We start from the raw sequence: 25,604 nt of genomic DNA, 5'->3' as shown, positions 1-25,604 counted from the left end.
TTTAAGCACGAGCACGACTGACGCTCTGGTGAGTGCGTGCGCTCTTTTCGGCCATGTCACCGCGAGACCGAGGGAGAACTTGCGACAAAGTAGCCAAAAAGGAATTACACGACAATCACAATAAACCAATTATGTTTTGTATTGACGTGCCGTAAGTACTTATAGAAATTACTATCAATTATTGTATTTTTTTTCTGCTGGGGAGGTCGGAAAACAAACTACCGGTAATTGAGCCATTTATCTCCACATCTAGATAACGATCATTAATTGCACCCTAATGAGGATTTCACTCAGCCACTGCACTAAATTCCAATCAAGTCTCGTGTCTATTATGCAGCTACTTATGAACACATCTGATTAGTCGTTCATTGCTGCTGTATTTAATCAATGCACCAGTCTTTATATATGAATAAAAATACACACACCATCCTGTTAGACATACACTACACAATAGAGATGGAGTTGAACACTGAAATAGTTCCATCGGTTTGTTTTATGACCAGGACGCCACCCCCGTACAACTGAGTTCAGCCATTTATGGGCAAAGTCTCCCCCTGCTGGTACAAATGAATAACTCCCCCCCATAATCTACATCATTGAAAAAGTGTTGCTTGAAAAAGAGGGCTGAGTACCTGCATTCTTATTTAAATGTATTTGTTTTTCTTTTCTTGTCAAATTTCAACACATTTATTTATTGTTAGAATCTGCATTTCTGTGATGTTTTGGGTGGATTTACATGCGAGGGGAAGCATGCCACTTGGTCACTTTAATATTTTAAGATGCACAATTGTTGTGTATTGTTGTATATGTTGAGTATTGTTGTTTATGGTGTGTGTGTGTGTGTAGGGGGGTCACTTGGACCATAAGGCTGAATAAGTGTTTTCACTGGTGGGGGGAGTCACAGTCAGAGCATAGGACAGTTAAAATTTTTGGAGGGTGTGTACACTGTGTGTGTGTGTGTGTGTGTGTGTGTGTGTGTGTTGTTTTATATGCCAGTGCCAATTTTCTTTATTTTTTTTATTTTATGCAAATATAATGGACAATAAAGTAATCTAAATCTTCTGTAAACTATTAGCAAGCTAGAAACTCCTACCTCACAGCTTCCTCTCTCACTGTTACAGGCAGGGGCGTAGCACAAAATTCTGGGCCCTGTAGAAAGGCATTTTCTAGGGGCCCCTCCCTGCATCCACAGCTATTCATTCTAGCATCTTTTTGGGCCCTCCTCACATGAGGGCCCTGGGTACTCAGTCCCCCTTCCCCCCCCAGTCCAACGCCCCTGGTTACAGGTTGTAGCAGCTCAAAAGAAACCGATTAGTCAGAAGTTAAATGTCCCTCTCTCTTAGGAATCCCCTGTTTTCTTGATAAAGCTGTGTGTAAAATCTATATAAAAAAGGCTGTAAGCATGAACACATATCCCTTTGCTTCACAGTCAACTAGTCATTAGTGCAACTAATGCATGATTTGAAAGGTAATTTTGTAATTATTCAATTCATTTAAAACAAGTTGCAATTTTTGCACGTAGCGGCTTTCAAATGGTCTACTGATGACAAGACTGCCAGCACAATCTTCCACCTCACAGTGAAATTTGTAGCTCACTAAAATCCATTCATACCAGCGGGAACAGCATTTTCCCAAAACCTTTTGAAAACCACTAATCCCACCCGATAACAGTGTGCCCTTTGTGCACATTAAAACCTTAAACTCCCCTGATCACATGTACTGCCAAACTAAATTCCTTAGGCACCATCTTAGCTACACATAATGCAAGTCAGTTCTGCAGATATACAAGGCAACTTCCTTCAATATTTGAAAACACAAACTGAACTGCTGAGTTCCACCACATCATATCACTCACTTGAAATGGTTTAACTCATGAACCTTTAAGAGATGTGTGAGTCACAACCAAATCAGAAAGCTTGACTAATTGGTGCCACTGCTGGGGGAAAAAAAAAAAAAATGTTTAGGAATTTTGAGGCAACATGAATGATTCTGACTGATTAACAAGAATATAATGTATGCAATGAATCAAGATGGTGCAGCTTCTATGTGGAGGTTTGGCTGGTAGTCACTTTTAGTTTAAAATCCAAATTAATTCCATTTTTTTAAATGGCACTTTAAATAATTTCAGTTTAAATGATCTGTTGTTGAATTGTGATTTGCACAGCAAAGAGGGAGTGCAATCAATGGATAATTACACTGTCTGATTTTGTTACTTTTCTGTAATGTTTTGAAACCCAGCATTTAATATTTTGAGAGTTTACTAGAATTAAATCCTGCTGTATTTACTGAGGAAGAGACGAGTACATTTTATTTTTTTCGAGAGATAATTCTTTACACCACTGATGATGGGAGACAATCCAACTAGAAGTCACACCATTTTAAATACTGAGGTATCTAATAGGTAACTCTATATAGTTAAAAGTAATGTTTCGACTTAATTGCTTTCCTGCCGAGAGTTAGATAAGAAGATAGATGCCACTCTCACATTTGTTCTGTAAATATGTAGCTGTTAGATTATGTAGTGATAAGCTTAGCATTAAGACTGAAAACATGGGGAGTCAGCTAGCCTGGCTCTGTCCAAAGGTATAAAATCCACCTACTAGCAGCAGTTTTGAAGCTCACTACACACGTTATATTTGTATATGAGGGATTATGTGCGGGACCATTTCTTAGTCCTGACCAGTAATTGCCCAGCTGGTTGCTTGGGAAGTGGTTCTGGCCAACAAGTCTGTCACAAAGGCCCCCGTAAAACTGCAAATTGCCTTTTTTACACTTTGTTTTTTGTACAGATTACCAAATAAGATATAATGTGATAATAATTGATCTTTAGAAGTGCTGGTATGCTGATTTTGTTACCTTTGGACAGAGCCAGGATAGCTGTTTTCAGTCTAACTAAGCTAATCAGTCGCAGCTACATATGTACCATACAGACTTGTGAGTGGTATCGATTTTCTCACCGAATTCTATGCAAGAAAAAGAAAGTAATGCGAGTATTTCTAGAAACGTTGAACTATTTCTTTAAGGCAGTAGTTAAGATTACATCCAGCCTTTTGCTGTAATTTATATTAAAACAGATATACATAGTCTCTGCTCCCCAGTGAAGCACCTCTTTGATTATTCAGCCTAGTGAACATGACCTGTTAACTAATGTGTGAGGCAAAGTGAAAGTAGCCATCAGGGGATGAAGACAAGACTGCAGAAGAGGGAAGAAAGTAAAGTCCCATTTGATCTGAACAATTCTCTTTGTCCTCAAAGTGTTCATCCTCAATGACCTCAATAGAAACAAACAGTAAAACTAAACGTAAATTTAAACCAGGAACACTCTACATTTTTAAAACTAATTTAGAATATATCTTGTGACCCATCCCCCACCCTAATGCAGAGGATTCCTAGGCATCCTCAGAGGGCTTAACTCTTCTCCTGGTGTCCCAGATTATACAGCCAATTAGGGCGAAGGCAAAGCCCCTACTGCTTCCAAGCCTGGCCAGAGAGTGGTGTGTGTCTGTGTGTGAGTGTGTTAGACGTTATTGTCAGCCTGTTGTGGTGCAGCACAAGGACACAGAATGATGGTCTAAAAGGAAACCTTCAATGATCTAAATATAAAAAGGTGAACACTGATCGGGATGACAAATAAACTTTGTGTATACTGTATAATTTGATTTCCCAAATACATATTATATCCAACGTGAACTATGCATGCATAGTTCACGTTCCTTCCTTCATTTTCATATGAGAATTGAATGTATTTCAGACTCTATAGGAAGTACAGACAATCAAAGTTGTTATGGATTTCATATTTTATTAAACAGCACCACCAGCTGGCAAATATGAAACTGATTTAAATTCAGAAGCAAATATGGTGTGTGTGTGTGATGACTGCCCAGGGAGGTGCTTCTGAAAATGAGGCACACATGTGCAAGGTAGAATGAAAACGTAGCTCCTACCTGAGTCTTTCTCCCTGTTTTTGACCCTGTGGGCTGTGCTGAGGAATGCGATTGGAAGGCCATACACATGAAATGCCTGTATTATGCCAATGAAAATGCATGCCCACACTCAAAACATTCTGCAACTTTCACCCATACACATCATTCAGTATCTGAGGTCACCGCCTCGACAGTAGCTGCAGAGTTTCTAGTGTTAACGAGGGTGGGGCTGCCATATCTGTCAAGGCCTGTCGATTTGGGTCCCATTAAGGATGACCTGCTACCTCGAACGTGGATGCCACGATTATCCTCACTGTTGGTATTAACATCACTTCCTGGTTCATGGTCATCATCCTCATGTCTCTTGTTTTTCTGTTCACCGTAGGGAATCAGCGTACTGTGGCTGAACTGTCTCAATGGCTTGCCAAGAATTCCAAAGCTGATTTAAGAAAGAAAGAAAGAAAGAAAGAAAGAAAGAAAGAAAGAAAACCCAAGTCATTTTTTCTGTGCTATCTTAGCACAAAAACTTAGAAATACACACAATATATTTACATAGTTATGTGAAAAGTATTAGTCTATAAATCATTTCATCAATCATCTGCTTAGATGCCAATAAAGAATCCCATTCCATATGAACACTGAGATTATTTGGTTAAAACCAGCAGAGCGTTCTTTAACACAATATGACCCCTGGGAAAAACTGATACAGTGATGGAGAGTCGCTGTTACTGCACATAATCACAATAGTGTTCAGTTTCATACTACTTTTTAATATCTAAGAAATTGAAACAAAACTGGCAGGAAAAAAACTGAAAGGTTTCTTATCAAAGTAAAAAAAACAAAACAAAAAAAAAAAACACACACCACAGCTCATTACAGCTAAATGTCCTTTAAACTAATTATTAGCAACATTCAAACAAATCTTTTAAGCTTCACTACATTTTTTCATGAACACAGAATCAAATGACTCCATCTAATATAGCAAAGGGTCACTGCAGTTCCTGACCCACTGTAAATAACCCTGCAGCTTTATGGAGCGTATGGTTTTGGTTTTTCATGCACACATACATGCTGAGATAGTATGGCTCTCATCAACCCCCCACATATGTAATAAAACCATAGGCATTCCCTTCCAGCAATCAAGTTCTGACCATAAATATAGATTTCTTAGGAATTGGTGGACCAAATGAGAACTAAAATGCCAAAAACATGACACCAATAAGATCCTCACGTGGCTCCGTGTCGGTTGGATGACAAAGTGGATAACTATTTGCTATCAAGTTAGCATTAAGCACTTTAGAAGCCAAGAGTTTGTCAGTGGTGTGTCCCTTTATGTCCTTGACTGTTTGTCTGACATCATCGTACACATAGCAGTACCTGTTATTTTGGGTATGGCAGTCGAGAAACAGATACATCATACCCTCATTCAAAACAAATCCCACTCTCCTGAGTGTTATATGTGACATATTCTATGATGTTTTACACCACCTGACACTGGCCAGCTGCTGGTTGAGCTCCTCCGTCAGGGCCTTGGTGTCACAGTGCTCGGCCTGCAGGGGGCTCGGCCTCCCAGCCCGGCTGCTGAGGAACAGATGGGGTGACCGTTCTTTGGGTGAGGGCAGCAGAGATACCATCAGTGGGGATCGCTGATTAAGTATACTGCTGAGGGCTGGACTCCTCTGGGACGTTCTGGGGGAAAAGTCAGATCACAGAGCAGGGCCAAAATCTTTTTTGGAATGTATCGTATATTAAAACACCCTAGGGAAACATGCAAATGTAAAAAAAGATATATTGGCGTAAACAGAAGGCAAATGTGTTAATGCAAGAGTGTGTACAATTCATGCAAGAGTGTGTAAGAAGTTCTCTCTAATACATTTCACTTACTTGACTGGTAGTATAAAATAAGAGAACAAACTTATGAACTTTCACAGTACATTTTTTACACCGTTAATTAAACTAAATAGTATAATACTAGAGTCTAAAAGTCTTATAATACTCTGTCTTTACAGTAGTCCATTCACACACAAACAGCTGCATAAGCATTTTGAAAAGGATACAACATATTCCATTGTGTCATACATACCTATAGTACTCACGGTGGAAACTTAAATATCCAGAACTAATTAATCAGGATATGGTAGCCATATTCTCAATATTCAGGTGTTATTCCAGAACAAATACAAAAAATATATATAGTGTATTGTTGTTGTTTTTTTTTTAAAATCATCTTTTTAATGTCTGCAAGACAGCTGGAGGCAGTGATGACTCTACTCCAAATCGTGTTGTGTGGTGTATCTCTACCCTCAGGAGGAGAGCAGACTTCAAGCCCAACTTTTGATTGTTTGGTCTCAACCTGACAGCAGGAAAGAGCACTGGGCCGCTAACAGCTTACACAACTGCCAATCTTGTGTCATACACAGCAAAGCGACATAAAACAGGCTGTCGAACAGTACCTCCTATTGAAAAAAAAAGGTATGAATCTGTCTACATCAATCATCATATTCCAGTTAGAGGTCTGACTTGACATCAATCAAACACAGACATCTTTACTGCCGGAGCTGTTATTTACTCCATAAAATGTGGAATTAGGGTCAGACTGGTTAGAGATATTTATGGTTAGGCAATAGATAATATTAGTTAGCTGTTTAACCACTGTGTGCAACCTGTCCGGCACCAAATGTCAAAGTTAAGAACTAGCTGATGAACACAGTGTAGCATTTAGCAGCTAAAAAAACTGCTAGCACAGCATATACTGTATAGCATAGTATGGCAGTGTAACAGAATCACAGAAAGCAGGGTTTTATATTGGCCAAATGCTTGATGAGAGTTCAACAAACATGAACTCTGACCTGTAAATGTGCAGGAGCTCAAGGCCAGAAAGGTATTCTTGAATTTGTCACTGAATTTAGTTTTTAAATGACAGTAAAAGAGAGGGAAAGCAAGTACTCACAAAAGTTGATGAGATGTGACTGCCTTCAAAGATTGACCACTACTGAAACTTTGCTCCAGAGGGCCATTATACTTATCTTACCCTCTCTCACTGGCCCTGTAGGGGGAGAATTTCCTCATGGGCAATAAATATAGTATAAGTTCACAGATATATGAACCTAAATAGTTAAGTCTACTCTTAAAATACATCTACAATGTTAGTGAGGGTATCAACCCAACCTTTACTTCACTTTAAGATACCTGTGCTTGAATGTGCCATTACATCCCATCACCTTGGGGTCAGCTTCTCCCGTCTTCACTGAACCATTAACGGTAGTGAAGATCATGCCTGAGTCACCATCAGTCCTGTTCCTCACTGCCGTGTTGAAGGTGTCAGAGTACAAAAGACGCCCCACTTCCTCTTGGATGTCCCTCAGGTCCTTCCTGCCAAACGTCACCCACGCCACATAACAGAAGAAGCTGTACAAGCACTAGAAACAGAGGGTGAGGGGAAAAGAGGAGGAGAAAAGAGTGTCACTTGGGGTTATTTATACTCAAATCAATTATTTCCTTAATTCAATACTTTGTCCATTTTGTTCAAGGAGTCGTTAAATGAATATTCAAATTGCTGTCTTTCTTATGGCCATTTAATCTTCTGTGTTTTTAAAAAGGTCACAACAGCTTTTTCTATCCAAAGAAGGTCACATACAGAGCAGGCAATAAGCTGCTGCTGTTAGCGTGACAGTTCTCTCTCTGTCCACCCACCTGGCTAAATACTGGGGAGAGCCTGTCAAAGCAAAGCACCTGTGTTGAGTCAACATCTCCTCTCACTAACTAATTCATTAAGGCCACCAGGCATAACTAGCACTCAATGTCGTTCTGTTCTGCTCGCTGCCGTCTGTATTCACAGATGGTAACCCGGCCTTCACTCTGACCAGCTGAAGGCTTCATTTTTTATATGCAGATGAGGCAATACAGTTTCATATGTTTCAATATCCTGGTTTAGCAAGGAAAGACATGTAAGGTCAGTTACGAGTCAAATTTATCACATTGAGGGGATTGTTAAGTAAGTGTACCAAGGTGATTAGTATTTGTAGCACAATATAGGATTCAAATTGCACCTACCGCATGCAGCAGCCATTCTGTGTTGTTTGACGATATCCAGCCCCTGTAAAAACACATACAGTAAGAGCTTGGTATGTTGTGGCAAACTGTGATTAGTTGACTTCTATTCGTGGGTGACGTGATAATTTTAGCACTGGGTCTAACATTTAGGTCAGTAATCTGTTTGCTGTATGACTATACTTTGAGCAGATAGCTATATTTCAACAGTGCGTAACATTATTGAGAGCAAAACATTTTCAAGAAAGACCTGAGAACAAAGAAAAACACTTTAAAGTCAGACCGGCGATACAACCGCACAACCACAGTGTACAAGAAACCATGCCAACATTTGATCAAATGAGTCAGAAAATCAAGAAACAAAAGAAATAAAAAGAATGGCAAGAGTCATAAAAAAACATTAATAAATATAATAAAGCCATTAGTCCAAAACTAATGAAAGAACCCAGCGTGATATCTTGTTTGCAGTTCAATGTACTTCAAAAGATGCATAGTACCTGAGTAGTACCATAGTACCAGTCATAGTGCAAACATATGAGTATCTAAGGTTAAGGTCCCTCTTTTTTTCTTTTTTTTTTTACTGTCCCTCAACTTTATGAAGCTAAGAAAACACTCTTGGGAAGCACAAAGCAGAAATGTGGAACTATAGAGACTGTTAAGATAACTACTTTATTTGTCTAACTGAGGCTGCTGATGTGACGTACAGTACAATGGCTTAGTATGAGAATATCAGATGTTTCCCCTTTCTTGCTAATAGGAAAGTCCATACAACTTTACAAAACAGAGAGAGAGAGTATGAGATTTATGAGAGTTCCTCGCAGATCTTACTTTGGGCTAGAATGACAGCAGAGTTTTGGTGATGGCGTTTGTGCCTTATCCCATTTAGATGATCACAACACTTCAAATCATTCATATCATAAGATTTCCCTGAATTCCCAGAATGGACCTAATCTATAAATCCTGCCCATGTTTGTGATTTCCAGCATACATGAAATCTCCATCCTGGCAAATATACAACGGAGGGAAAATATTGCAGAAGGAATAGCACTTTTTATGTCTGTCTGTTCTGAATCTGAACAAATACTCACTTGTGAAACGATGTGTGTTGATGCTGTTGCATCTCCAGGTCCATGATTAGGCTGAAGTAGCAGACAGCCAGCTTCTTTTGTGCCATTTCCTTTTTGGCCAAAGCCTCTGCCATTATATTGTGCTCTGTGATGATGTCTACACTGGCAGGTTGGTTAGAAAGAGAAAAGTGTAGAAATACAGCACAGAAGAGGATTGGAAGAAGAGGAAGGGGGAGGAAACACAGATAGTAACTGTGATAACAAATACCACAACATTATAATGGCAATATACAACAATAGACAACACTTATACTTACACCATTAAAGACTTAGGTGTATTCTCCAGACACTTGTGTTCAAAGAAACAAGACAGGTAAAGGAGAAGGGTAGTCAGGACTTCATCAAGCTCTTTACTCCTGGACACAGACAAGCAATTTGCATGTATGTATGGCTTATCTTGTTGTACAATGTACAACAATGGAAACTGTGTGCATGTATAAAGTAATGTCTTTGTTTTGCTTACTTCAATACAGCCAAGAAGCAGAATGGAATGGGAAGTGAATAATTCTCCTGTAGCAAACTGACTGCAACCTCTACAACACAGAGAGCTTTGTCAGAACAGGGTCAAAGGTCATCTAGCACTCAGTGGGTAAAAAAATATGGCATTACTTGGCAAAATGCTACCACCATTTCAGAAGAGCAAAGTTATGATATGATATGAAGATTGATCAACCACGGATCGATTTTAATTTTGACAAAGCAATCACTAGGAAATAGTAGTCATATTTTGGTTGTCCAAAAACCTCAATCTTGTTGGGGGACACTTTGGGGGTCATGCAGTATTATTGTTTTGAGTTCATCGACACTTGCGTTTAACATCATCAATGTTGATGCGGTCCCCTCGCCTCTTCATCACTGAGGCCCTATAAGCATTCAGATGCGCAGGGCTCAGGCTCTTTCTAATGCGTTGGCGCCCTCTACTGTTCAATGTGCAGATCTCAGCCAACCTGAGGAATCAGCAGTGATGAACATGCGCAGGTTAGTCTGTGAATGTGAGCAGCAAAACATTGTGTGCAATCACAAAAAAAAAAAAGATTGGTGATTACAGTGCTATGTTACTTCTGCCTATCGAATAATCAAACACAGTTGAATAATGTGAGCACATGTATATTTAAAGACCGATCGCTGCTTGTTGACCCAGGCCTACCATTCTGATCGCTGCTGAAGATCGTTGAAATTGACATTGGTTTGCCTCCTTTTCCTCAAAACACCCTCCTCTGTTGGACTAGAACTACAAGAGAGGGAAGATGTTTACTATATGGGGAGATCAGGGTTGGTTGTAACAAAGGGATGGTTGTAACACCACTTTCACCAAGAAGGGATGACTTTAGAGTCTTCAGATCACTTTCATGTATGACCACTTCCTTCCTGACCTTACATGTGAAATTGCATAGCTGTGAAGAAGTGTGCAGCCAAAACACTGATTTTCAAGACTTAAAGTATTTTTTTGAACAAGTCTATATTTTGATTAGTCCTCCTGATACTTTTGAATTTGTACACGTCTTGTATTAGATTAGAGAATAGTCTCGAAGTCTAGAAGTTGTGGTGTGGTCTCATTACATTTGTATTTCTTTGTTCCTATTGTTACAACTTATCCCGAGAGTGGGGCAACTTGTAACAGTGGAGGTCCTTGTATTGCACATCAGTTTGCACATCAATTAATTATACTATATAACAAACATTCCTATTTGTAGTAGACAATTAAGGGTACATTTGAGAGCTCTAACAAAAAAGGCAGGGAGTTAAAGACAAGAAGTGTTACAACCAGAGTTCAAAATGAACTTTTCCATCCACCAGCCGCATTCAAACCGCTACTGAATGTTCAAATTTGACCAGCCACTCGGTAGATTACCATTTTTTTGGGGCTGGTGAGTGAAGCAAATCTACCAGCCACTTGCATATTTTACCTGCATTTGGCTAGTATGGATGGTGCTAATTTTGAACCCTGGTTCCAACCATCCCCGGCCTCCCCCATTAGTCTCGTGAGACTAGTAGGTGCAATTAGGGTCAGCTGGCCTCACCTGACAAACTCCACTGTTCGAGTTTCATCACTCCACACCCAGTGACCTGGAGGTGGTAGCGTTACACTCACCTGAAAGTTAACGGTATTCCTTTAATGTCAGCCAGACTTTTACATTTGTAAGTTTAGGATTAATAGTAAACATTGACTATCAACTTACTGTACTTAAGACATTTTAAACGGTAAAATTGCAGCACAAACACCAGTAGTTTAGCTAATAGGTTAGTTAACAGTTAACGTTACCGGTAAACGTATTTAAATAACTTTATCGAACGTTTCATTTTTGTCACACAACCTCAAGATTTTTGACGTTCGTCCGTATCAATTGTGGCAACTTACGTTTCTCGGCTCCTCGGGATATTTCGGCATTTTTCTGAACAAAACGTTCTACAGGTTAGCTCGTGCGCCTTCCTCCTTGCCGTTTGCCAGTGTTTAGGCACTATATCCAAGCAACAGCCAATTGGAAGAAGCTGCCCCGCTGACGTAACCTCATGACTTTTTCCTAATTTTACGAGAGTTGCTTAAAAAGATTTTCCTCTCCAAAAAAGTACACATTACTTTTGCTTGGGGGTCTCAGAAATCCCAGCTGATTAACGATTAATACAATGGATTTCCATATGCTCTATGTGTGATTGGCATTGACAGTTCTTTTTACAGTTTGCAGCACTAACGTTACCCCTCCCTGATCCCAAATGACTCTATTAGGATGCATGTACTCCGCAGTAGTAGGCTACATGCGAAACTAGGATTCATGTTACTGGAGTTTTATAACAGTTTGTTTATGAAGGGTTAATATAAAATGTTTTTGTCTAAACTGGACTTTACATGTGTGCTTTTTGTAAGAGGTGAAACTTTAGTTCATCTGTTTTGGGACTGCATCTACAATGAAATATTTGAGACTTTCTTCAAAGAAGTACATTTTCTTTTGAGATAAACCTGCACTGTTTGGAGTAGGGATGATGAATTGAAAGAATGTGATAACATATACATTATTAACCTGCATTTGATTTATTTTATTTTTTTTAAATACACCATATCCATACCAGGATATTCTCAAACTACAAAAAAAAACAAGCTAAGTGAATTCAATTAATGTTACTTTTAGTAGTATCTTAATACTCTGAAACTTAGTCAGAATTGTACGGCCATTAAAAGTAAGTCCATTAAAACTGTAGGCCTATATGTATATATATATATATATATATATATATAAAAAAAAAAAACTGACGCCAAAGGTCAACCCATGAGAATCATAGCATCATTTTTCCTCTTGCTTTGATGTCTGAATTTTAGTTTACATCCTCTTTTCTGTGTATCTGTTGTACATTCTGTTTCGCTCTCAATAAGTTTTCTTAAAAAAATGTTTATTAATTTACGAAAGAAACGCCTACTTTAAATTGTTAATTTGTCAGTGATACACAACAGCTCCCACCTGGTTTCAATACGGCATGGACATCTTGTCACAAAATAAGTTTTATTTGGTCAGTCATTCCAAACTTTCTTACAGTTCTAAGAGGCCTAATGCAAAATCATGAGTTTAAAACTCTTCATATTTTATTTCCATGCACCTTTAATTTCCCCTCAAAATGGAATTGTATTTAAAAAGATGTATAACCATTACAAGGAAAGCCTATGAGATGAGTTTGCAATAAAATACCCAAGATCTGCTTTTCTATGCTCTCTAAACTTGCAAGTTAGTTTTAAATGCTCTTTGGAGTGATGAGGTGTACGTTTTCAGTCAGGTAGTCCAGCCCCCAGCCTCGCTGTCTTTCTGTCAGGGCATCCAGCGACGACAGCAGTTCTATATCACAGCTGTTCCCTGAGGAAAGAAATGCATAATTAAAAGCCACAAATTAATCTAAGCCTCCATAGCCTAACATGTATCCAGGTGTCACTTTCTACAGTACCATTGTGCTGTTCATATTTTGTGGTTGATTTATAGTTTTATGATTTTTTTATGAAAAACACACTCAGCCATGATTGTTCTTAACAACACTTACCAAACAGGCTGTTTACTTGCTCATTGGGCACTAAAAATGGAGGACCTGAAAGACAAATACAAGCACAAATATATTTTATTTTCACACTGACCCTACACAAACATTTTAAACTGCTAAATAAATGAATATGTTCTCTTGTTTTAATACCAGGCGTGTAGGACTCTTTATACATTGCCTGGCATTTTAGACACAAGGACAGTTACCGTCATATAACTCAGGATTGTACAACAAAGTGTCCAAAAGGTATCTGCAGTCTTTGGCCATGAGAGAAATTATGAGAGCAGCATACCTGTGGTATTGTGAGAAAGAATGTAGTAAGACAACATGGAGCATATGTATGTTATATTCTAGAATGTAACCAAACTTTGCTATATCTAATAAATTACCTGGTGTTAATTTCATTGAATTGTGTAAATAAAATAGTTTTAAGAGGTTAATATTAGAGTGATTAGGTGTTATATTTTTCAAAATGATGAACATTATATTTTAAAATAACTCATCTGCGATGTTGAGTCTTAAAAAACAATATCAAGGGTTCATACTCCTCTTACTTTTCTCGGTCTCTTGGGTTGATGGCCACTAGAGATCCCCTGTCCCAAACAGCCCCAAACTGACCCTCAATGGAACTGTGATATGAAAAAAGATAAGATAAAAGATTTTTAGGGGCAGCAATGAATAAAAATAGTAATAATGGAAGAAACGTAGTGTACATACAACAACAACAAAGACACTATAAATAACAAGTAACAGCAAACATTAAGTTTACAAAGTGCAATGAGTAAAAAAGTGCAGAAGTAGAATGTACAAAGTACAAAAATAAAAGGTGGAACATAGTGCGTGGTTTATGGCAACAGTTGCCTTGGTAATGAAGGAGCCTTGAACTCTGGAGCTCCTGAGCCTAGGGACCTTATACCTCCGCCCAGAGGTACTTGCACAAGTAAACATCTAGCCATCTCTGCAATTAATTTAACATCTTTTAAAAGGGATTTTTTTTTTTTTTTTTTTTTAAATACAGTTTACTAACCTGGAGAAGTTGTAAAGGTCACACTGATATAGGGAGATATTTCTCTCTGAGCTCTGTGGAACATAGACAATGTGGATTAACAATTGTGTCCATATCTGTGTAAAAAACATGTTTTTCCAGCTACTGTCTCTACATGTGGGTCCCATTAACTGAACCTTTTACATGAGATACTTACCATTACTGCCATTTGTCACAGCATGTGGAAACACAATGGCTGCTATTGTTTGCTAATCCTGTATGCTTTTATTTTTGTCTAAGGTACATGACTGTGGTGTGGTTATGCAGTACAGACTTTTGTCAATCAATTTGCTCTTCAAACTGACTTTTCCATGCCATGACAATGTAACTTTGACAACAATACAATATTTTGTACAGCATGATGACGTATTACGTCTATATAGACACTGGACTAGGATAATGAAGTCCATTTCTCCCTTACAATGTTTCACAGTAATAGTGTTTCTTAGAAATTACGATTCCAATTGATTAGTTTAATTGAGCTACTACCTTGAAGACCTTTGCTCCAGGTATGGCAGGGACAGGCTCCTCATTGTAGGTCATGTTGTTCTCCTCAAAGAACTGTTTTATAGCCTTTTCAGATATCTCCACCCCCACCACTGAATGGCCCATGTCTGCTAGCCTGGGATTCACACAGTCAAAGGAATTTCATTATAGGGTGTGTATACATTTTTAATGGGAACGGATAAATGATAACTGAATACTAAACATTATATGTGATCTTCCTTATTAGATATAGTACATTCTTTCATACCACTTCATATCTACAGCTTTCCCACAGAGAGGGAAGAAGAAGCGAACTTCTGCCCGTCCGGCAAGAACTTTATCAATGTTGTTCTCCAGCATCCTGTCGGAAAAACAACAGTTGGCAGCAAAACACTAGTCATTCCTGCATATATCTACCACCATATATATATATGGTCATATAATTAGAATATCATGAAAAAGATGATTTATTTCAGTAATTCCATTCAAAAAGTGAAACTTGTATAATGTATACATTCATTCCACACAGACTGATATATTTCAAGTGTTTATTTCTTTTAATTTTGATGATTATAACTGACAACTGATGAAAACCCCAAATTCAGTATCTCAGAAAATTAGAATATTGTGACAAGGTTCAATATTGAAGACACCTGGTGCTACACTCTAATCAGCTAATTAACTCAAAACACCTGCAAAGGCCTTTAAATGGTCTCTCAGTCTAGTTCTGGAGGCTACACAATCATGGGGAAGACTGATAGCTGACAGCTGTCCAAAAGACGACCATTGACACCTTGCACAAGGAGGGCAAGACACAAAAGGTCATTGCTAAAGAGGCTGGCTGTTCACAGAGCTCTGTGTCCAAGCACATTACAGTTTTTCTTGATTGCTTTGACCTGCTTAAAGAAACTGGGATCCACTCGGTTTTCATCATCACTGTCTCCGCAGAGCAGAAGACACCTCTTGCAAATGTTTAAACCCTTTCTCATTGGATTGACACATTTTCCCCACCCTTTTGCAGAACAGTTAACACGGATTTCATTCAAGCAGTCCAAACTCCATTGTTTTAGCTACGGTAACCAAACAGAAACCATCTGTTCCTAACTATTAGAAACTACCTACATAAGAATGAAATCACTGAAGCACCTGTTTGACGCTCCTTCACACAAATCTTCAATTAGCAATCAGTCTGCAGGCCTTAAAGGTGCAGCGTCTGTGTTGTTCTCTGCCAACATGGATGGAAGAGGTCAAAGACAGAAGAGACTGAGTATCAATAGTGGCTATTTCTTATAGATAAGATAATAATGTAATAGATATTTATACTTTACTGTAATAGATTTTATTTTCTTAATTTCTTATACTCATTTTATTTTGGTTTACATGTATTTTGTGTAATATTTACAGTATTTCAGTTTTCAGCCATAGTTTCAAAATAAGGATTAATGGAATCAATAAGATTTGCATCAAAGCATTTCTGATTCTGGATCCAGCAATCAAGAAAAACTGTAATAGAGAGGCGAAGGGAAGGAAAAGATGTGGTAGAAAAAAGTGTACAAGCAATAGGGATAACCGCACCCTGGAGAGGATTGTGAAACAAAACCCATTCAAAAATGTGGGGGAGATTCACAAAGAGTGGACTGCAGCTGGAGTCAGTGCTTCAAGAACCACCACGCACAGACGTATCAAGACATGGGTTTCAGCTGTCGCATTCCTTGTGTCAAGCCACTCTTGAACAAGACACAGCGTCAGAAGCGTCTCGCCTGGGCTAAAGACAAAAAGGACTGGACTGCTGCTGAGTGGTCCAAAGTTATGTTCTCTGATGAAAGTAAATGTTGCATTTCCTTTGGAAATCAAGGTCCCAGAGTCTGGAGGAAGAGAGGAGAGGCACAGAATCCACGTTCCAGTCCAGTCCAGTGTTGGTCCACTGTGTTTTCTGAGGTCCAGGGTCAACGCAGCCGTCTACCAGGAAGTTTTAGAGCACTTCATGCTTCCTGCTGCTGATCAACTTTATGGAGATGCAGATTTCATTTTCCAACAGGACTTGGCACCTGCACACAGTGCCAAAGCTACCAGTACCTGGTTTAAGGACCATGGTATCCCTGTTCTTAATTGGCCAGCAAACTCGCCTGACCTTAACCCTATAGAAAATCTATAGGGTGTTGTAAAGAGGATGATGCGATGTGCCAGACCCAACAATGCAGAAGAGCTGAAGGCCACTATCGGAGCAACCTGGGCTCTCATAACACCTGAGCAGTGCCACAGACTGATCGACTCCATACCACGCCGCATTGCTGCAGTTAATTCAGGCAAAAGGAGCCCCAACTAAGTATTGAGTGCTGTACATGCTCATACTTTTCATGTTCATACTTTTCAGTTGGCCAACATTTCTAAAAATCCTTTTTTTGTATTGGTCTTAAGTAATATTCTAATTTTCTGAGATACTGAACTTGGGGTTTATTAGTTGTCAGTTATAATCATCACAATTAAAAGAAACACTTGAAATATATCAGTCTGTGTGGAATGTATGTATACATTATACAAGTTTCACTTTTTGAATGGAATTACTGAAATAAATCAACTTTGTCATGAAATTCTAATTATATGACCCACACACACATATATATATATATATATATATATATATATATATATATAGTTAGGGTTACATCATCACTCAATTTGAACTTATTAACCCATTAAAAAACAGTCAAACTTAAAACCATGCAATCTCTGAATGAGATGGTGATGTTTCCACGAAATTTGATGTCCTTAAGTTGATAGTCCTAAGTGCCTGTTCAAAAGGCATCTTCTCTGACATTTTTATGGGATCGCTGCAGTGGGAATGTGTATCTACAGTTAGTGTAATCTTTTAAAATTGCACATGCATTTAGAAGACTTTTGATTGTCCTTATCCCACCAAGGAGACAGATAAAAGTGGGGTATTTACGTGTGTACATGAGGCTGATGGAAACCAATTCTGTCCTCCTGCCAGCGTTCCTCCCATTCTGCCAGTGCCATGACCCGATCCGCCTGCGGTGCCAGCATGCTGGTTATGTTCACCTGACCCCAACTACTAGTGAATAACACGAAGCAGAGAGACAGAGAGAAAGCAAAGAATGTAGAGAACAGCATTCATATATATGACTGCAGACAGGGGTGAGTGCCCATGATTCACACAGTCACACGTTCCTTCCTGCACATAAACCACACATATAAAACAGCTGCACGGTAAATGTATGTGAAAACATGGCTTCAGAGTGCAGTTAGCAAACTTGCAGGGTTACAAAACCAGAATTCCTATTGACCCAAGAGCATCTGACTCTGATGGTAAATAATTACTGAAGAGTCAGACAGGACTGAGGTTTAAGGTCACGTACACACATACAGAGTAATTTGTGCAATCTAATGTGCAAACACTTGGCAAAACTGGAGGTTACAGGTTTTAGCCTGCATAATTATATCGCCACAGGAATAACCACCTTCTTGAAATTAAAGCCTTTTCTATTAGTCATGTGAGTAATGAAATTCTGACGTCACGGGGCAATTACCAAACGGCTTGCATAACAAGAGACGTTTTTTCTAATGAAGATAAAGTAGTGTTTACTGCTATGTTATTAAGAATGTAATCAATTTTTATGTCAGATTATGAGCAGAAGCGATCATATTTGTAATGTATAACACGCTAGTCCATGCTTACCCAGCAGCAGCCTGGCATAAAACCAACCACAGTACTTTTAAAAGAAACCCTGAATTCCGCATGTTTGTAAATTGTAACCAAGAGCGTACCTTTCCTGAATGAAGACAGCTAATATTTGTTCAGCAACACACCAGCAGCGATAGTGTTGGTCAAAGGTTCTAAACAGTCTCTGTGTTGGTCACGCAAACGTCTCAATCACGGTTACATGGGTATTTTTTGTCCTGGTTAAAATCTGTAAGGTGATACTTGTCTTACTTGCCGCATGGATTATTAAGGACAACCGTGGCAAAAGTGGCAGGACATGTAAGAAAGCATTGCCTTACAATTGATACTCGCGGATTATAAGTAAACATGTCGCACGGGTTTACTTCTGGTTTGGGAGGATCCTGATGTTGCATTCAGGTACATGGGAAATATGGGAGACACCAGCATCCGACATAACAACACTACCTCACTTTTAAATGATTGTCCCTGGGCCTAACAATTATTTTATATGAGCACACTGATCACCAGTAAAGAAAATAGTGTCTCCTACTGCTGAATACATGCTTAATTTTATTTGCTATGTTGTTCTCTGTGGGAACTAGCTATGTTACGTGAAGGGGTTTCCAAGCAAAGTTCTAGGGCTTATTTAATTTCAGACTCTATAGATCAGTAAATAACCTTTTCCACCCAAGGCTGTAGTTATCACCTCACATTGTCACTTACTTGGTTAGTTATAACGAACTACTATGTATATTTTTTCATATTGTTCTTTAAACAAAAGCATAGTTTGCAAACCTACTCTAATCGATAAATCCTTATATTCATCTATGTAGTATGAGCATGTTCACATTTAAACATGCTTTAAAACAATATTCTGGCACATGGAGCTTGATAATTCACCCTTTTCTTTAAAAAGAAAATCCTTACTCGAGGCCCACTAACCTTAGATTTCTTCTGGAGCTGTCAACAGCACCTCACGGTCTTCCTAACAGGTGGAGTTTGCTTAGATGTCATGGTGAATTGACTTTGTTGTAGTGCAGAGTAGTTTGGTGCTGTACTGAAACAATGAATAAACTACTAAATTGACAGAAAAGTATCAGTTTGATAATCGATTAACCATTCAAGTAGCCTATTTCTTTTCGGGCAAAAATGCCAAACATATTTTGCTTTCAAGCTTAGTGTTAGCTATAATAATATTAATATACAGCCCTCTTTCCCATTGTCAGAGTTTAATACGATTTATATATTTTATTATTTTATTTTTTATTTTTTTATCAGTTATGGCATTTTGATTCTTGATGCACTCTTGTTTTGCTTTCCTTTTCTGCATTCTGGAACCCCATTCAGACTATGACAGCTGTCACTAATCCTCAGAGAGCCTCTGCACTGTTGCTCATTGATTAGTCTCGCTTGCCCCTTTGCCTGTCTCCACACTTGATTCGATTTTAGCGCTGAGCTGGCGCCAGCTGACGAATCCAGAGATAAAATATTCTTTCAAAGTAGACAATGTGAAACAAGAGGAAATAATGACTTTATCCGGACACAGAGCGGCGCACGAGTCTCAGAAATGCCGTCTTTACCGTGGAAGTAAGGCGCTCGTCACTGTATTGCCCTTAATATCATCATGTTGTACCCCATTGGACGTACAAAGCCGTGGTAATTAGGCACTCGCACATAGCATTTGGAAGCTACATTAACACAATAGGCTACAAAGTAGCATAGGCCTATATGAGAAAAATAGGCTAGCCTACTGTATTTCAAAACAACCCTCTACCATGATTAACATCGAATTGGGTCTTTGGGCCTCCCCATGCATATCCTTAATATGTGAAGCGTGTGTGTTTGTCTGTTGCCAAAATAATGAAGCATATTACTAAATTGTAATTTATTTTTTAGTGATAATGCGTTACATAGCCTATTGTCATCACTATGGCCTAACGTCTCGTTTTATAGAATTCAGCTGCATCAACATCCTTACATTGGTGTCCCTCAATAACTATAATAATGGGGCCCCAGTGTTTACACTGATGTAGGCTATTTGAAACCATAGTTTCCGCAAAGGTGACAAGATTGCTATATTCTTCAGCCACAATAGGCTAGACTATTGAAAGGGGGCATTGGGAAATGTGACGCCCCTTCATGTTGGTTCAATTCCTGTGCGTAATTCGGTGTTTCCAAAGCGCTCCAGTTGCGGGGTCGCATCCAGATGTGTGTGTTTTTCTTTACGGTGCGACGAAGACGTCGAGGAGCCTCTGCACCAATCACTGCCGCCCGGGGGCGGGTCGTGTGTGAACTGTGGATATGGAAAATGGACAATTTAACACGCACGTTCATCATTCATATCCCGATGGGGAGACCTGCGTATGCACGATGAATTGATTCGCAAATGCCCGGCCGTGGTGTGAAAAGGAAAATTACTACAGAGGGGAAGAGGCTGGTTCGCCACCCGGTAAGGGCGAGCTCTCTGTCGGGGAGAAGTCTGAGCGTAGCGGGATCGTAGCCCACAGGGTGATGTTTAGATGCTGTGTTCATTGTCAGATGCATCTGAGTAATAACGGGTGGACCGATGTTTCTGCTGAGATTATAGATTAAATTTCTGTATTCAGAGTTAGAGTATACTAGATAGCCTGTTAATCATTTGACTCAAGGATCTGGTCTAAAGGGATCAATACCAAATTGCAAGCTCATGCTCATAAAATGCAACGACACGCTTAATTGTCCCCTTGACATGATGATAACGGCTCAGGTTGCGATTGTAACATTTTCTGTGAAGTGTGTTTTCCACTTTAAGACAGCTAGACTGCTTTAAGCTCCTGGTGTATTGTTTGCATGGCGCTCAGCGGCGCAGCTTTGTCACTCACGCTGCTCAGATGTTGAGATTCGAGTGTATAAGCAGCCCTCACGATCATACAGAGAAGCAAAACTAGAAGAGCCTTTTGTTGTACTGTAACGATTCTATAGAGATGAAATAGTCCCAGAAGGTCACTATAACCTGAACTCACTGTTAAGTGCAACAGGGGCACTTTCATTCAGACAGGCAGTCTGTTTCAATAAACCTATGTGGCTGTTGGAGCAGCAGGGAGTGATGATGTGCGGTCCATGGTGCTCTGAATGAGAGAGGTGCATGCTGGATAATAAAGGAGAACCCGACATATCGGCGAGTGAGGGATCTGAGAAATTTGGAGGACAGACACGAGGGGGCGGCGGGACACTCCGCCTCATTATTTATTATGGACGCTACTGGGCGGTGCGTATGTTTGCGCTTTGTCAGCCTTGTAACTTAGGGCTCGTAAATCGAGAGCGGGGTCGCCCCGTGAGGAGGAGAAGTTTGTGTTTTGAGCCTCGACAGCTGCTGGTGTCATCGGCGGACTCAGCTGTAGCAGCGCCGCTAGAACAGGGCGCTCAACAGTTCAGTGCGCAACTGTAGTAATTCTGCTGAACCTTCGAGCTCAGAACTGGATGAACCTGCTGTCGCCACCTGCAACGGATCTCTGTATCGTTCTGTGACAGGTAGGATGAATAGGCGGCATGTTTTGTAGCGAGACTGCCACACGGCAGAGTAGAATAGCGTTCAAATAGGCTACTGTAGCGGTGTCACTGTCTGGCTGATGCATTTATGGACGTAAATTAGTAATTCTAATGATATTGTAGATAATTAGATACATTATCTGGGTCCTTCCTAAGCATCAGCTCTCTGAGCTTTGGGAAAATATTCAGCACACGTTGAGATCTTTTGGCAGATGATCTACTTCTCCCACTGCTCAGATGGGCTGTGGGTTGCACATTACTCTGCCCCATCCAAGAATATTAAATAAGGTTGCCACTTGTTCAGCTGTCATACTTTTTTCTGAGTGCAAGATTGTGGGAAGAACATCAGAATCACTTTAATCTTAAATTAGACTGACTGTAAAGTCTCAATATACTTTGCAGACATATAGGCTACTGATGAAGATAGTGAACAGAACACAGATACAGTGACATTACAAGGCATCTGGGATCAACGGTATGCACATTATGACATGACTTTATTCAGGCAGCACAATTCACATTAAAAACAAATACACCACAGGGATCTTCTTAATGCAGTTCAAATAAATAAGCTTTGTTCTGGCTTCTGTTTGCTTTAGATGCCTCTCTTGCATTCAATATATATTAGCTACTAGCTCAGGAAAGAGCCGAGCATTACCTGCTTTCACATCCTACTAAGTGCCCCATGTATTAATGAATCCCAAAGAAACCAACAAGGCTGCAAGAGTTACTGCAGCAGTTAATTACAACTTTATAGTTATTTTTATTTTTTGATGATAAAAGACTTCAGTGATCCCAAATAAAGTGCTGTCATTATCATGGATTCACAGAAAAGGCTCTCCTGGGATCCTGATGGCAAGCTGTAAATGGATTTCATCTGATTTATGAAATGACTTTATTGTAATGGCAACCCCCTCGCCTTAATGGGATTATGCATTCATGATGGTTGTGTAATACCCTCCCTGGTGATTAACAGAAGCACACATCTTGTCTTGTCGAAGCATTGACCAATACAGACAATATTCAAATTCCAGATGTGGTTGGCATTTCCATAATTCATTCAGAGCAGCTAGGCATTCATTAGTGTGCAACCTTTGAAAGCTATTAACCCTGATGGGTCACTGTGCATAGTCATCATGTACAGTATTCTCATGCACTTTTACTCTGCTTTTGTAAAATTATGTAATAATCAAGTTGGAGAGTAAATGAATGGTTCTAAGGCTAAAATGATTAGTATATAGAATAGGCTTCATACTATTAGTGTTATGCATAATCCACTCAGGGAGAGAAAACACTTTCAAATCAATTTATTTTCCTCCCAAGATCCTTAATCTTTTCAAGCCATATTCTGCAAAAACTACTGCTTTAATCTTAGATGTGCAGGGAACTCTACTAATTGATCCCCTGTTTGGAATGTGCGACTTCTTCCTTATCCCAGGGTCAGATCGTATATCATCCCTGTGTTGTCAAGGTCAGATTGTTTATAGGCCGATCTGATCTGAGTCCTGCGATAGAAATGTCTCTGGACTGAAGCTGCAGAGATAAGATGGTTTGTAGGTAGGATGCACTGCGAGCAGGACTAGTTAATAAGGCAGATGGATTTCACTGCATGCTGTGTGTGTTGTCAGCTGCACAGCCGGGCACCCTGAACACAGAGCAGTGCACTTTCTGTATCAGTGTCCTTTTCCACTCTACACGCTCGGAGCTGTGTGTGTCCGTTAGCTATGATCTTGGTCTCTGTCCGTGTGATACAGACTGGTCTGCACGTTTTCTGTGACTGTAGACAGCTTTGCCAAATTCAGAGCGTGAGCTTGAACTTCCTAATAACTGTTCCTACCCATCTTGTTCATTCTGTTAATTAGCCCTTGTGGCATTGGAGTGCAGCATATTGTTGAGACATAATTAATCAACCCGGCTTGTAATTATGCTGGGTTTGGAATGTGAGCACGGTTGGGAGGCTGGTTGCATCGCTGGGCGTTCAGCTTGAGGTAAACATCTTATTAACCGTGTCAGAGTCCCTCAGCCCACACGGAGCAAGTATTTTATTATCTTATATTAAGGTGGAGGAGAACGTGCTGTTATTCTACACAATGAAAATGGCCTCATAAAATTGAAAAGTTTATGGTCATTATGCGAGGTTGTCGATCTAATGGAAAAATACTCCCATAGCTGCGTGTGAACAGAGAGATTGTTTTTAATCTAGTGAAAAGAAATTTTGTGTGTATGTGTCTGCTTATACATGCATATAGCGTGGGAGTGTAAAGTATTTCAAAGGGCAACTAGTAGCTGAGGAAAGAAAATAGAACATGTATCACATCCTGGTTGTAAGCCTTTAATGCAGGTCTGTCAGGAGAGACATACCCTATTTTCTTTTACCGCAGCAGTTTTCTTAAGTTCACCACAGACTGACTGACAAGATTACAGACAAGTGGACACACTTTATACACGACTATATACTATACAGTATAGTATATACTATACTATATGACTCCTGCTCAGGTTTTACACAGTCAGAAAGAGATAGAAATGCAACCCCACTATTATGCAGCCATTCACATTCATGTCAATAAAAGCACATACACAAATTCCTGGCTAGACTGGCCCCTCCGGTAACTAAAACAAGGACACAGTGGTTCTCAACCGAAGGGTGGGACCCCCCAAGGGGTCATGAGATGACAAAAAGGGTAGGAAAGCAGAAAATATGTTTATCTGCTGCACAAAATTAGTTTTATTTTTTTCCTAATATTTGCTTTTTGCTTAGATATGGATCATTTTATATTATAACACTGGATTCAAGTTGCCTTTACATGCGTAGGGAGTCACAGGAAGCAATGCATCATGGAATCCAGCATATTTTATTGATAACATCTATGCTATTTACTGTTCAATCTCTTTGCACTGAATCAGAGCTGTATTAAGTTATTGTGAATGCAAACCCAACGTTTCCTACTACTGCTGCTTCACATTAACAGTATTCAAGTGGCAAAAAATGGGTTGACTATAGTGCAGCCAAACAAACTTACATTGTTTTAATAAAAAGATACACCAGTTACTCTTGTATTTCTGAGTAGCAGTTCAATGAGCATTAACTGCTTCCATGATTCTGGGACCTGTAGTATTAAACTGCGCTTGACTCTTTGTCGAACTTGCCTCCATTCAGTAATATATTCAACCTGTATTGAGGGATCACAATTTGACAGAGCTTAATTTTAAGGGGTCACAAGCTAAACAGTTTTGAAAACACTGACATAACACAAACAACACAGTGCTATCTTCTGGTCTACAGTCACGCTGTCACATCTCTCAGGCCTGTAATGACAGAGTCTGGGATTTAATTTTAGCTTGACTGAGCCTTTCACCTCACCACAAGATTTGTGTTTTCTCCAGAACACTTCATTTTGCAACTAATATGTTGCCAGCTTTAGGCCAGCAAAAATACACATGCCAGATGTGTGTATAAGTATAGTTCAGACACACTCGGGCATACACAGCCACAACAAGTCACTGAAAGGCCTGCTGCCACTGAACACTGGTATTTACACAGTGCAATCACGCAGGATTTGTGTCAGTGTACAGGCTTCCATCATTCAGGTGGGCTGTCTTTATAAGCTAATCATATAATTTGGGAAGGAATGGAAATATCATTTTCGCAGGCATTTGGCCCATCCAGTGTCAATTTACAACCTGCTCTATGTCACTACCCAAATCATTTCAGACATAATGCTGCTGCAGCTTCTCATACAGTG

General features: G+C 39.5%; 3 protein-coding genes across 9 annotated transcripts in view; 1 reads left to right on the top strand and 2 right to left on the bottom strand.

Annotated features, from left to right (window-relative positions):
* Window positions 1-3,823: 3,823 nt before the first annotated feature.
* On the bottom strand, window positions 3,824-11,489 carry ppp1r36 (protein phosphatase 1 regulatory subunit 36). Its single transcript, XM_078267903.1, has 11 exons — window positions 11,460-11,489; window positions 11,122-11,192; window positions 10,248-10,331; window positions 9,911-10,047; window positions 9,564-9,633; window positions 9,358-9,456; window positions 9,062-9,202; window positions 7,977-8,019; window positions 7,113-7,342; window positions 5,412-5,612; window positions 3,824-4,362 (listed from the first exon to the last, which is right to left on the bottom strand). The coding sequence occupies exons 1-11, from the start codon at window positions 11,487-11,489 to the stop codon at window positions 4,086-4,088; spliced, it is 1,383 nt and encodes a 460-aa protein (XP_078124029.1). The 3' UTR covers window positions 3,824-4,085.
* A 1,086-nt stretch (window positions 11,490-12,575) lies between these two features.
* Window positions 12,576-18,725, bottom strand: LOC144529141 (putative thiopurine S-methyltransferase). Of its 6 annotated transcripts, none has more exons than XM_078268101.1 (9): window positions 18,601-18,725; window positions 17,596-17,721; window positions 14,917-15,009; window positions 14,652-14,784; window positions 14,145-14,197; window positions 13,672-13,746; window positions 13,324-13,409; window positions 13,121-13,165; window positions 12,576-12,939 (listed from the first exon to the last, which is right to left on the bottom strand). In XM_078268101.1, exons 1-9 carry the CDS (start codon window positions 18,696-18,698, stop codon window positions 12,821-12,823), a joined length of 828 nt encoding a protein of 275 aa, XP_078124227.1. In that variant the 5' UTR covers window positions 18,699-18,725; the 3' UTR covers window positions 12,576-12,820. The 6 variants fall into 6 exon arrangements, with proteins under 6 accessions (XP_078124227.1, XP_078124228.1, XP_078124233.1 ...); XM_078268102.1 differs by having other exon boundaries at window positions 17,596-17,718; XM_078268107.1 differs by having other exon boundaries at window positions 18,435-18,694.
* A 1,881-nt stretch (window positions 18,726-20,606) lies between these two features.
* The window catches only part of ext1c (exostoses (multiple) 1c), a 76,168-nt gene continuing 71,170 nt past the window's right edge, over window positions 20,607-25,604 (top strand). Inside the window, exon 1 of one of the 2 annotated variants that reach the window (XM_078267824.1) lies at window positions 20,607-20,779. The gene's annotated coding sequence lies outside the window, so the exon portion shown is untranslated. The other variant, XM_078267823.1, reaches the window with a different exon arrangement.

This window comes from Sander vitreus, chromosome 14, assembly GCF_031162955.1.
Source record: "Sander vitreus isolate 19-12246 chromosome 14, sanVit1, whole genome shotgun sequence".
NCBI classification, from domain to species: domain Eukaryota; kingdom Metazoa; phylum Chordata; class Actinopteri; order Perciformes; family Percidae; genus Sander; species Sander vitreus.
This window is presented reverse-complemented; position numbering and strand designations above follow the sequence as displayed.